The sequence below is a fragment of the Peromyscus maniculatus genome, chromosome 8 (assembly GCF_049852395.1).
Source record: "Peromyscus maniculatus bairdii isolate BWxNUB_F1_BW_parent chromosome 8, HU_Pman_BW_mat_3.1, whole genome shotgun sequence".
Classification (NCBI taxonomy): domain Eukaryota; kingdom Metazoa; phylum Chordata; class Mammalia; order Rodentia; family Cricetidae; genus Peromyscus; species Peromyscus maniculatus.
Window position 1 is genome coordinate 72123441 of NC_134859.1, and position 13995 is coordinate 72137435.

At 44.6% G+C, this 13995-nt stretch overlaps 1 protein-coding gene across 1 annotated transcript in view; it reads left to right on the forward strand.

Moving 5' to 3' along the window:
* The first annotated feature begins 1431 nt into the window (after positions 1-1431).
* The window catches only part of Ppm1d (protein phosphatase, Mg2+/Mn2+ dependent 1D), a 37599-nt gene continuing 25035 nt past the window's right edge, over positions 1432-13995 (forward strand). The window contains exons 1-2 of the mRNA XM_006983185.4: positions 1432-2151; positions 13121-13349. Of these exons, the coding sequence (XP_006983247.1) occupies positions 1698-2151; positions 13121-13349 (683 nt within the window). The 5' untranslated portion in view covers positions 1432-1697. The remainder of the gene's footprint in view (positions 2152-13120; positions 13350-13995) is intronic.

Sequence of the window (13995 nt, forward strand, 5' to 3'; positions counted from 1 at the left end):
AACCATTAAAAAGGGGGAGAAAGAAAAGAAAAAAAAGATTAAAAAATGCTAAGGCAAAGTTATTTCAGAATGCTGTTTCAGGGGACTAGAGAGATGGCTCATCAGTGAAGATTCTCCACTGCCTTTTGCGAGGGACTGGAGTTTGGAGTACCCACATAGGTTCGTTCACAGGTGGTTCACAGCCACCTCTAACTCCAGTTTTAGGAGGACCAGAGCCTCTGGCCTCCATATTCACGTGCACAGAGCGATACACATATAATGAAAATGAAATAAATCTTGAGTAAAAATGAAAATAAATCTTTAAAAAAAGAAGTGTTTTGATAGGTACAGGGATTGTTGCAACACCATGTCGCACAGAAAGTACGGTGTAAGGATTTTTTTGTATTTGTATTTCTTGTGCTGCAGTATATAAATTTCCACCACTCCTTTGTTACTGTTCCACGTTAAATCTCAAAGGCTGTACTGAAAGATTATATAGGAAGTCAACTTTAAATTGATCCCTTCAAAAAAAAAAAAAAGTACAGTACTGAGAAAACACTAAAATGCTCACTTGGGGGCTTATTTTAATTCCGTGGAAATAAAGTGCCAGTGTTTTGTTGCTCAGACTGTGCACTACCGGGCGAACAGAGGGAAATAACCGTGTCCTTAGGGTATGGAGATCTTGTTTTTCTGTAGGCTCTTTTTCCAAATAATAACTTAGATATTGCAGTGGTAGCTGTATTCGGGACTAGTCTGAAAAAGTATTAACAAGGCTGGAAAGAGGAAAAACACGCAAAAATATTTTTTTAAAAAGCGCTGGACAGAACTGTTAGGAATTAAATTCGCCGATAGGTCTCCGACACAACCGTACTGTGGACAACCGGACTGCGCAACTGGCGGTGGAAAATTCCAAGTTTTCCTAACTAAACCGGACAGCCTCCCGTAACTCCCAGCCTGACCCGGCCCACCCAAGCCAGTTCAGGCGTGCTTCCTCGTCCAGCGCGCTGACCAACGGCCTTTGAAGGGCATTTTCGCGCCATTTCGCTCGAAGGAGTGGAAGGTTAAGTCCACCCTAGCTCTCGGCAGATTTCCCACAATCGCGGGAGGCCGGAGCCTGCAAAGCTTGCTCTGGGAGGGCCATAGGGGTAAAAGCCTGAAGCCTCACCCCAGGGATCTAAGTAGGGGGGAAAAAAAGGTGACAGGTTAAGGCGTTTGCGACTTAGAAACTGCGGAAGCCCCCAGGCTGGGGAAAACAAACGCGGCTCTGCGCGGGCTGGCGCAGGAGGCGGGCGGAGCGAGAGCAGCGGTTGCAAAGAGACGCGGGGGCGGGAGGGGAGGGCGCGGGGGGTGGGGGGGAAGAGAGAGCGAGCTCGCTCCCCTCGACTCCTGATTGGCCCGTCCCGGCGAACCGAGTGACGTCACAGGAGGTTTAGAGAACGCCTGATTTGTGCGGTGGGCGCGGGCGGGCGGGGAGCGGGTGCAGTGCGCAGGCGCAGCTGCTCGGCTCCTCTCGCCGGCGACTCGACCGGCCCAGCTCTCGCGGACAAGTCCCGACATCGCGCGCCCCCCCCCCCCCCTGCTCCACCTCGGGGACCGCCCCCTCCTCGCTCTCGGCGTCGTCGAAGATAAACAATAGTTGGCCGGCGAGCGGCGAGTGTGTCTCCCGCCTCCGAATTCGGCGGGCTGCGTGGGAACGGAGGGATCCCGGGCAGCCGGCCATGGCGGGGCTGTACTCGCTGGGAGTGAGCGTCTTCTCTGACCAGGGCGGGAGGAAGTACATGGAGGACGTAACTCAGATTGTGGTGGAGCCCGAGCCGACTGCCGAGGAAAAGCCGGCGCCGGTACCGCGGCGGGCGCTCGGGCAGCCGGCGAGCCCCGCTCTTGCTGCCGGCGGGCCATCGGGAAAAGGCCCGGCGGCGGCCCGCGACCCTACCCTGGTGGACGCCGCGGCCTCGCCCCCCGCTGGCCGCTGCTGTCGCCGCCGCTCCTCGGTGGCCTTCTTCGCCGTGTGCGACGGGCACGGCGGGCGGGAGGCGGCACAGTTTGCCCGGGAGCACTTGTGGGGTTTTATCAAGAAACAGAAGGGCTTCACCTCGTCCGAGCCCGCCAAGGTGTGCGCTGCCATCCGCAAAGGCTTCCTCGCATGTCACCTCGCCATGTGGAAGAAACTGGGTAAGTTCCCGGGTTTGTCCGGCGCCCGCCTCTTTTTTTTTTTTTTTTCTTTTCTCTTTTTTCTGGGCTTTTTATAGCATCAGCACCGCGTGGGCCTCTCCCCTGGTACTCAGCGCGCTATCCATCAAGTGACGCTGTCCACTAAGGGATGCGTGTGAAGACTGTCAGGGTTGGAGTTGTGGGCACACCGAGTGGCCTCGGGGAAGCTAGGATGGCTTGTTTCCCAGCAACCGTTTCTTGCTTTTATCTCCTCCCTCCCACGATCAGGGGCAACAGTCCCCGCTCCCTTCGATAATTCGCTTGGGTGGCAGCAAGCTCAGAAGTGTTTGAAAGCCGGCGCCGGATTCTAACCAAAATATAAATTGAAGGATCGTTTCTATGTGGGCCAGGTGAAGGAAGCCGGAGGTGGTAAGAACTGGAGCGTTCCCTTAGCATCTGTCATAATTTTGTTCTTGATGGGCTTGTCCCTCTTGGTTGCCTCCTACCGGTCATGTCACTTCTTCGTATTGACTCGGAGGGCTCCGCGTAAACCAGTTTAGAAGGGCTGGTCTGTACATAGGCAACGTACTTTTTGGAAGCGGTTTCTGTTGTGATCGTGTTTTAGGGTTGTAACCCTTGAGTTGCTTATGAAAAAGGCGTGCAACGTATTAAACATTAAATTGGCCTCGATATGTGTTAACTTCTTGCTGTGTATATGTATATATGTGTGTGTGAGATGATAGTTACCTTAGCTAATTGCATTCAAACAGTTTCCAAAAGTTTATAGTAAAAAGCACTCAGGTAAACTCCCATCTAAGTAGCTTTTGGTAACAGGTGACCTTATTCCCTAAATTTCGGTGTAATTGTAGTTTCAACCAAAGTTTGAATGTTTGTAAGGCAGACAATAATATGTATAGCGTAAATGACACAGGATTGTGGTTGCTTACTTATTGCTGTGGATATATGGTGCATATCTTTTTTACAGAAAAGAATTAATGCTCCTGCCACTAAAAACCCTTTGTTTATAGTGGTGTAAGAAAATCCGCTCTATTTTCATTAAAGAAACAGAGACATAGGGAAAGCTGTTACAGATTTGTAAAATACACAGTATTTTTAGAAAGGCATTGTCATAGAGTGTAGACTAGCTGGTTTCAAAGTCTGTTTTCCATCTGTTGGGCTTTTTGCCAAGTATTTGATTGACTCAGAAACCAGCCACTAAGTTTTTTTGGAGGCGGTTCCCAGCCAATCCCTAGGGCCCCTGTGATGGATTTATTTTGTTTTCGTTTGGGCAGAGTAGAGCTGAAAGCACTGTAGTTTGTTCTAGAAATACATTATATTATTGGCTGGAGAGAAATTAAAAGTGGATAGTGAGACAAACAAGACGAAGAGTAGACACAAAGAATTATTATAGAGTCCATTGATTTCACAGTACACTTGGGGCGCATGAATTTGTGGTATGCTTTTAACTCTAAGAATCAAAAGCTTTTAATATATGAACTTCAGCCAGGCGTGGTGGTGCACACTTTTAATCCCAGTACTTGAGAGGCAGAGGTAGGCCAGCCTCTGAGTTCGAGGCCAGCTTGATCTACTCTATGTAGAGAGTTTCAGGACAGCCAGGGTTTGTAGACAGACCATCCCTAAAAGAAGGTGAAAGATTCATATTGAAGAAAAACATTCATATTGGAGTGTGGTGGCTGGTGATGGTAATCCCAGCACCTGGGTGGCAGACCAAGGAGGATCAGTGTAAGGTCAGGACCAGGGCAACAAAGTAGACTATCTCAAAGAAAAAGGTGGTCCTTTAGATTTGCTGATGTTGAATTGAATGCAGGGCTTCTCACATAAGCACAATCTCTGTCTTTGTGATCCCGAGTGTCCCTTTAGTAAAGCAGAGGCCATTTATCATGCACTAGCCTGCTATTCTTGAAAGAAAACTCACTTTGTTTTGAAGGCAGTATATATCAAATGACCAAGCCTTCTATTTTCTGATAGGACCTTACCTGTCACACACCCCACGGGCCTTAGTCTTCCTTTCTTAGACTTTGGGGTGCTGGGATCTCAGGCATATACCACCACAATTGAGCCTATTCATCTTTTCTTTTTTCTCCTGAGCCATGGTTTCATAGTTCAGGGAAGTCTCTTGAATTTGCTGCATGTGAATTTCTGATCCTTCTGCCTTCCTTTTTCAAGCATTGGGATTACAGCTGTGTGCCAGCTACCACATACCCAGGCTGCCTTTGAAGTTTATGTCCATGTGTGGCTGAGAGGAAAACCTTTGGTATCATTCCTCAGGTATACTGGCTGCTGTGGTTTTGTTTTGTTTTTTTGAGACAGGGTTTCTCTGTGTAGTTTTGGTGCCTGTCCTGGATCTCGCTCTGTAGACCAGGCTGGCCTGGAACTCACAGAGATCTGCCTGGCTCTGCCTCCCGAATGCTGGGATTAAAGGCGTGCGCCACCACTGCCCCGCTGTTTTTGTTTTTTGTTTAAAGATGATCTCTTACCGAGGCTCTCATTAAGTAGGCTAAGCTGTCTGGCCAGTGACCCTAGGTATCATTTCTATCTCCCTAGGGCTGGGATCAGAAGCCCTTAGCATACCTGGCTTTGTATGTGGGTTCTGCAAACACTTTACCAGCTGAGCTGTCTTCCCAGCCCCTTGATTGTGAAATTTTAGTCTTATTGCTTCAGGCTCTTGAGTGCTAAATTTACAGGTATGCCCTACCAAGCCTTCCCCCAACCCCAACTGTAAGTGTGTAGCTGTGAAGAATACAGTGAGAACTAGGTACTTTGAGGCTCTGTAGTGACCACCGCCAAGGCACTCAGAGTTTTACCAAGCATTGTTTTTGCACCACCAGTGCCTGAATAAATACAGCCCAGAGGACAAAAGAGCTCTTAGAATAATGATGAGGAACTGCTCTGTAGATTCTGCCGACCACTGAGAGACCAGCGTGTCTGAATGTCTGCCTCTTGCTGAATCTTGAGGTTTTATCTGCAAAGCTCATTGCCTTACATGCAGCTTAGACTCTTAGGGTTGCCCATTTAGCACGTGAAGTAAAGCAGCTGCTCACAGTCATTTGAAGTTAGTTGAATTTCTGTCCAGTATAAAAATGAAGTACATTGGCTTCTTTACATTTTTTAATAAACACGTTGATCAACTTGTTACTCTAATTATTATGTGTGGGGCGTGGGTGTAGGTCATAGGACAGACAATTCGTAGGAATGTGTTCTTGTTCCTCTGTGAGTCCTGAAGATAAAGTTCAGGTTGTCAGGGGTTGGAAGAAAGCACCTTTACCTTCGTAACAGGCTTACTCACCCTGCTGGGGTGTAAAGCATGGGAGGTGTTAGCAGCCGCTGCCTAGGCTGTTCAGGACCAGTCCTGGCCTTCACATGCATGTGAACACATATGCCTGTGCATTGCTCATTTGAATGTATATATACACTTGGACATACGAAACTAATTGTGCATTGGGCACGGAGATGACTCAGTGGATAGAGGCACTTGCTGGAAAACCTGATTACCTGAGTTTGATCCCTAGAGACATACTTGGTGGAATTAGAGAACTGACTTAGGCTGTCTTCAGACCTCCTGTAAGCCATGACTTACATCCCTCCCTGCTCACAAAACAAACAGACAAACAAACAACAAATAGAAACGTATGCCTTCTTGGCTTTGGATGCCATAAGTTGGAAATGAAGGAGTCATGAGAGTGGGTTCCTTATGGAGAATCGGGTGTCTGCTCACCTGGTGGCTGCCAGCGGTCCTTTGCCTTTCTTGGCTTGAAGGTGGGTACATCTCTGTATCTCAGCCTCTTGTTTTTGTATTTCCTTCTTTGCTTGTCTTCTCTCTTCGGAGGACACTGGTTCTTGAATTAGTGCTCACTCTAATCCAGGATGATCTCTTTTTAAGATTCTTAACCTGCTTACATCTGCAAAGACCCCTTGCCAAATAATGCCATAGTCACAGGTTTCAGGGGGATAACAATCCACTAAAAGCATATTTTTGTCATTTCATATACCTTCCCCCAAAAATACTTAATTCCAAAGGAGAAAGGTAACAGTGGGAAACCTGACAAACACCTCTTAAATGATCAAACACAGCAGTAGTTTAAAGTTTTCTAAATGAATTTATTTTTTAGATGAGGTCTCACTATAATGGGTGGATGTGGTGGTGGTGTGGTGCATGCCTGTAATCCCAGCACAAGGGTCACTGCAAGTTGGGAGCCAGCTTGGGGTACACAGTGACAGCCTGTCTCAAAATGAAATGAAATAAACAATTATCCAGTCTTAAGTATTTTGTTATAGTAACAGAAACCAGTTTAAGATTGATAGGCTGTAGTGGCATATGTCTTTAATCTTAGCACTTGGGATTAAAGGCAGGCGGATCTCTGTGAGTTTGAGGCCAGCCTGGGCTACAGAGCAGGTTCCAGGATAGCCAGGGCTACACAGAGAAACCCTGTCTCAAAAAACAAACAAACAAAAAGATTGATGATGAGGAATGAGAATCCTGTTTGTAGGAATTAGGTACTACAGTATTTACTTGCTCTTAGTTCAAGAAAATAGGTTGACTTTTTTTTTTTCCTGCCAGAACAGAAAGGAATATACAAAACTGAAGAAACAGATCTCAGAAAGGTCAGAAGCCTGAGGACTTGCCCAGATTCACGGGCAGTTTTGTTAGGGTCCTTTTGCTGTAATAGGCTAGATTTATTTAAATAAAGAACATGAATCAGAAGTTGCAGCCTCGTTTCATTTTCTTCCTTCCTTTTTTTTTTTTTTAAATATTTATTTATTTATTTATTTAGAAGAGGGCATCAGATCTCATTACAGATGGTTGTGAGCCACCATATGGGTGCTGGGAATTGAACTCAGGACCTCCGAAAGAGCAGCCAGTGTTCTTAACCTCTGAGCCATCTCTCCAGCCCTGGTTTCATTTTCTAATCATCATTTGACTTATAAAAAATTGTGTCATTTTTCAAGCCTTCTCAGATGTTTATTATTTATTTTTTTGAGACAAGCATTTGGGCTGTTCAGGAATTCACTGTATATCCCAGGCTATCATTGAACTCACATGTCAGTTGATCTTCCTGTCTCAGACTCCCAAGTGCTGGGGTTATAGACTTGTGCTGCCATGCTTGGCTATCTCTCAGATTGTTGCAATGAGTATACTTTATATAGGAATATGTGTGATCATCAGCTCTGCTCCTTTTGTGTTTTACTATCTGCACCAGTCTCTCTGATCTTCAGAGACTTGTGATAATTGCTTTCAGTACATTCCTGGAGAAGAGTATTGCCATCATGTCCCAAAGTCCTATATATGGTCTGCCCTCCCCTTAATAGGCTTCCTAGTGTGGCAAGAGTGAGGAGGATATTCTTGGCTTGTTTTGAATCCGAGCTTCTCTTACTTGTGCTTTGACCTTGCGTAAGACTATTGTGCCAGAGTGCCCTTATCTGTAAGGTGGGGCTGACGACAGGCGCCCATCCCCTAAGAGTTAAATGAGTATATTGCTAACTGATACATACCCCCGGTTTCAGAATTAGCACGAAGTACAAATACGGTTTTTGCTTATTTCTAACTTTTTTCTTTATTAAAAATTTTCCCTTCTCTCCCTCCCTTTCATCCATCCCATGTAGCACAGACTCTTTGAACTTCTGATTCTCCTGCCTCTACCTGCCAAGAGCTGGGATCATAGGTGTATGCCACCACTCCAAGCTCAAAAACTTGAATTTTTTTTTTTCTTTTCTTTTCTTTCTTTTTTTTTTTTTTTTCTTTTTTTTTTTTTAAAAGAAGACTGAGTCTTAGCTGAGTAAGGTGGTTTTGGAATGTAATCCCAGAGCTCCAGACACTGAGACAAGATTGTTATGAGTTCAGGGCTGGTTTGAGCTGCATAGCCAACTAGTGCTATATAATGAAATCCTATCTTAAAAACCCCAAAACATGGGGCTAGAAAGATGGTTCCACAGTTAGGAGCACTCACTTAACTTCAGTGAGTGAGTTTGGTGAGGACCTGGAACCACTTGGTGGCTCACTTGGTAGCCTATAACTTCAGTTCCAGGGGTCCAGTGCTCTCTCCTGGTCTGCTCAGACACCAGATATACATGTGATTCACAGACATACAATTAAAAGAAGGAACTTTAGAAAACAAAAAAGACCAGAGGTTGTTCATCTGCCTAGGATGCACGAGACCTTGGGTTCACTATCCAGCCCCACCAAAACAAACACAAATATTAAAAAAAAAAGTAAGAAGAGAGCCATCGAATCTTACCTGGTATAGGGTAAGAGTGAAATCTCAGTGCCTAGGGAGGTTGAGGCAAGAGGATTTGATGGTTGCTCCCAGTCTGGGTAATAAACCAAAACAACAGCAACAACAACCCCAAAACTGGCCTGTTGCTGTGATGTACGAACTGAAGGGTCGGTTCTCTGCAGGTGCACACACGTGATCAACACAGCATAACCCAACCTTGAACTCGGGGACTCCTGGAATTCCCTGCCGTAGCCACCCATATAGGTGTGAAGCTAGAAGTGTTATATGTTTATCCTGGGTCTATTGCAGTCGTACATAACCCATAGTCCTATTGTATTGTAATTAAACTCAGAATTACAACTGAGACAAACATTGTAACACGATAAAGGTGGCATTTCAAGTGAATTTCATTACTTGTAGTCCACTGCAGAATATCTATTTGCTTTTGACTACAATCATGGGGTTCTTTTACATTCATTTGTGTATTTATTTCGTGTATGTGTGTGGATGCATATGGAGTTCAGAGGGCAGTTTGTGGGAATTGGTTCTCTCTGTTACGTGGGTACCTTTGCTCACTGAGCCATCTTTGTAAATTCCCCCCCCCCCTTTTTTTTTGAGACATGGTCTCTTTACTCAGCCTTGCTGTCCTGGTACTTACTATGTAGATCAGAGATCTATCTGCCTTTGCCTTCCAGATTAAAGGCACACAATGCTACGCCTGACTGTAAATTTTTTTCCTCCCTTCCCTTCCCTTCCCTTCCCTTCCCTTCCCTTCCCTTCCCTTCCCTTCCCTTCCCTTCCCTTCTCTTCTCCCTTCCCTTCTCCCTTTTCCCTTCTCCCTTCCCTTTTCCCTTCTCCCTTCCCTTTTCCCTTCTCCCTTCCCTTTTCCCTTTTCCCTTCTCCCTTCCCTTTTCCCTTCCCTTCCCTTCCCTTTTCCCTTCCCTTCCCTTCCCTTTTTGTTTTTTTCGAGACAGGGTTTCTCTGTGTAACTTTGCACCTTTACTGGGACTCACTCTGTAGCCCAGGCTGGCCTCGAACTCACAGAGATCCGCCTGGCTCTGCCTCCTGAGTGCTGGGATTAAAGGCATGTGCCACCATTGCCTGGCTAAATTTTCTTCTTTTGATCAGAGCTTATTTAGCCCAGGCTGCCTTGATCCTCCTCCGACCTCCTAAGTGCTGATATTACAGATGTATACCATCATGTCAGGTTCAGAAATGTGATTTAAGTAATATTGTGGTTTTGAATGTTCTCTTATTTGCCCTCTACTCCAATACCATTTTATTTTAGGTGAGTTAGTACATGACTCAATTACTTGTATGTCTTAATAAATTTTTGTTTTTCTGAATTTGTGTTTTGTTGTTGTTTGCTTGGTACTTTTGAGGGTCTTACTGTGTAGCCCTGGCTAGCTTAAAACTACTTGGTAATACATGTGTGCCACTGAATATCAACTGAATGTTAGATGTCGACTGAATGTCAGTAGTGAATAAATATACTGTCCAATTAGGGAAGAGAACATTGGCTGTGTTGTAGATGTTCCTGTATGTCCATGCTGGTCTTGTGTGTTTGTGTGTGTTGCTGGGTATTGAATATAGAAGTTAGTGCATTTTAGGTAAACTTTCCTCTTTACTTTCTTGAGATGGTCTCATGAAGTTGCCCAGGCTTGCCTTGAACTGCATCTGTTGCACAAGCAAGCCTTGAACTGTTGACCTTTCTGCTTCGGCTTCCCCAGTAGTTGGGATTACAGTTTTCTGCCAGTGTGGCTTCATATTTCTATCTCCTTCCAAATCACTCCTTTACAACTTGAGTTCTGTGCTGCTGGTTTATTTTTCTTAGTAGTTTCACCAAGTCTGTTGAATGCAATATATTTGCAGAAACTCACAAGTATACCTTCTTTTACCTCATGCCTTTATTAGATTCTTATGCATTGTGTACAGTCCGGAGAACATTAGGATTGATGTCTATTTTTAGCCTTCATGAACAGTGTTGCTTTGGCCATTTGTTTCTAATCTTTGTATTTCGCAGTAACGTGGTGTATTCCTAGGGGGTGGTTGAAGAGTGTGCCTGACTCCACCTCTCTCACGATACCCAGATGTTTCTGCAGTGTGTCCGCTTACGTTCATACTTTCTCAGTAGGTAGAGCTCATGTTGCTCAGCGTTTCTAACCACATTCCCTATGTCATATTTTAAGCAGTTTGGTACTCATGCAGTGGTATCTTGTGGTTTTTTAATTATTATTTACCAGATGACAGAAAAAAAAATTGAATACCTTTGCATGTTTTTTGTCTTGAGTTTTCTCTTTGGTTCAAGGCCTATCTAGGCATATTGTACTTTTTTTCTTTAGGTGGCCTGTCTGACTGATTTGAGTTGTAGGAACATTTTATTATTATTTTTTTTTATTTTTTTTATTTTTTTGGTTTTCCGAGACAGGGTTTCTCTTGTGTAGCTTTGCGCCTTTCCTGGATCTCACTTGGTAGCCCAGGCTGGCCTCGAACTCACAGAGATCCGCCTGCCTCTGCCTCCCGAGTGCTGGGATTAAAGGCGTGCGCCACCACCGCCCGGCTTGTAGGAACATTTTATATAGCTTCTTCCATTCTGTGAAGTACCTTTTCATTCTGTTCCCGGTAATTTAACTTCCTGGTAGTTTACTGTCCTTGTGGGTACACGGGGAGGCCAGAAGAAGTGTTGGATTCCATAGGGCTGGAGTTCCGGGGTGGGTGCTGGGATCCAACTCCAGTCCTCACGATTGAGCAGCAGGTGCTCTTCACTGCTCAGCCGTCCGTCCGTCCGTCCGTCCGTCCGTCGCTCCCGCCTTGGGACCACCTGTTGTCTCCAGCCTTTGCTGTTGTCTCTTGAACTTTTCTGGGATGCAGTAAAGAGGGAAACCAGTGTATTTCTCCTCTTACTGTTTTTTTCTTATTAGATGAGTGCATTCTGCAGGCATCCTTTGTATAGTTCTGTTGGCTCAGACTTACAGGCATCCTTCATGTTTGCTTGTGACCTTTTCCTGTGCTTCATGTCTGCTATGGGGTTATTTTTATAGACTGTCCTTTCAGTAGAGTTTTGGTGGGCACAACATGTGAGCGAGTGATTCAGTCTGCCATGATGAATTTACAGTTACAGTTCAGTATTACAGAATTGTTGACTGCCACTGAATTTAATTAGACACTATATGGTTTGGAATTGATCTGAGAGTTCTGTTACTTAATATTGAGTTATCTTAAGCAAACTTCTTAACCATTCAAAGTATTGCTTTTTTTCATTTGTAAGATGAAATAATTTATGTCTCACAAGTTCACTGTAAGCATTACTTGAAGCAGTATGTGCAAGCTTCTTATACTGAGCCTTGTACATGGTGTTCAGTAAATGCTGTTAGGTGGTGGGGAGGGGGTTCAGCAGCCAAGCCTGTGCTGCTCTTGCGGAGGACTTGGCTTCAGTTCCCAGCACCCGCCTCAGGAGACCAACAGCTGCCTGTAGCTCCAGCTCCAGGGAATCTGATGGCCTCTTCTGGCCTGTTTCGGCTCTTCACACATGGTACATGTAATAGTCAGTCACACACACACATGCACGCACACACACAAATGAGAATATGGAAGGCAGAGGCTGGCAGGTCTCTGAGTTCAAGATTAGGGTAGCCTGGTCTACATATCAAGTTCCAAGCCAGCCAGGGCTATATAGTGAGACCCCATTTCAAATATCTAACTAACTAAATAAAATTAAATGTGTTAAAATTTGAGTATTTAAAAGTTGTTTTAAAAAAAACAAGTAGCTATTTCTGGGAAGATATAATGTGCTAAGTTTTGATGAAATGGTATCATAACTGTAACATAGAGCTGGGGTTGTTGTTAGTGGTAGAGTACCTGCATGGCATGTAGGAGGCCTTGGGTTTGATTCCTAACAAAAAAAGCAATCAAAACTAACATATCCTTGCTTCTCCATGTAGTTAAGACTGAAAGTTTCATGGAAGTAGAAAATCTGCCCTGTGATTTGTTTCTCTCAATATTGGTTTATGGTTTTATTATCGTTATTTATAAATGTTTGGATTAGAGGATTAATTTAAATCCTCAAGTAGTGTGCTGGTTGGTTTTATGTCAACTTGACACAAGCTAGAATCATTTTTGAAGAGGGAACCTTCAGCTGAGAAAATGCTCCCATCAGATTGGTTTGTGGGTAAGCCTGTGGTGCGTTTTCTTGATTGGTGATTGATGGGGAAGGACCCAGTTCACTGTAGGCAGTGCCGTCCCTGGGTTGGTGATCCTGGGTTCTGTAAGAAGGCAGGCTGAGAAAGCTGTGAGGAGCAAGCCAGTAAGTCCTCTTTCGTGCTCTCTGCCATTAGTTCCTGCCTCCAGGTTCCTGCCCTGAGTTCCTGCCCTGACTTTGATAATGGAGTATGATATGGAAGTGTAAGATGAAATAAACCCTTTCTTTCCAGCCAAAGTTGGTTTTGGTCATGGCGTTTTACCACAGAACCAGAAACCGTACCTTAGACAAGTAGATCCTGAGCTTTTCCTCTCTCTCCCCTTCCTTTCTTTCATTCATTCTGTACTAGGAGTTGAATCTAGGACCTTGAGAATACTAGGCAGGTGATCTGCACTGAGCTACATGTCCAGCTCAGGATGTTTTTCTGAAAACCTTTTTGTTGTGCAAATTCAAGTGTTAACATGATAATTCAGTATATGTTGCTTGTTACATTCTAATAACTGTGCTTATGTGTATACCTGGAGAAGTAAAATATAAAATATTTTCTTTCTTATTACAGCAGAATGGCCAAAGACTATGACAGGTCTTCCCAGCACATCCGGGACAACTGCCAGTGTGGTTATCATACGGGGCATGAAGATGTATGTAGCTCATGTAGGTGACTCTGGGGTGGTCCTTGGAATTCAGGATGACCCAAAGGATGATTTTGTCAGAGCTGTGGAGGTGACACAAGACCATAAGCCAGAACTTCCCAAGGAAAGAGAAAGAATCGAAGGACTTGGTGGGAGGTAATCATTTGTTTGTCTATCTTATTTTGGCTTTGTTTAGCCAGCTGTGTACACTGTCTTTGTCTTTCTGCCTCTCCCTTACCATTCTTACTTACTTGAGACAAGGTTTTGTTATGTAGGCCAGCCTGACATGTAACCCACTTTGTAGCCCAGCCTGGCTTCCAGCTTGTGATCCTCTGCTTTAGTCTCCTCAATGCTGGGATTATACACATATCCTTCTCCTGGCTTCCTCTCTCTTCTTTTGAGACAGAATCTTATGTAGCTGAGCCTGACCTGGAACTCCTAATCTTCCTGCTTCAATATTGACATATAACATTCAGAATCTGCAGAGCACAACAGCTAGTCTATGCCATGTGCCTTGCAGATACTATTTTTATAGTTTATCATAATCCTGGATTTTTAAAAAAAGGGCTGTCCTTTTTAAGTCCCCTAGGTCTTATACCATAAATACAGTGACAGGAATGGCAATTGTTTTCCATTTTTGCAGGTCTCCGCAGTGTTTAGTAGGTGACAGTCTCATATCTTCTGTCTTTACTCTGTCATGGAATGTTAGCTTGGTTGCAATAGCTGGACACACACACACTCTCTCTAACTTAATTTTTGTTTGAGACACTTATGTGTACCAGATTGGCCTCAGACTCACAGA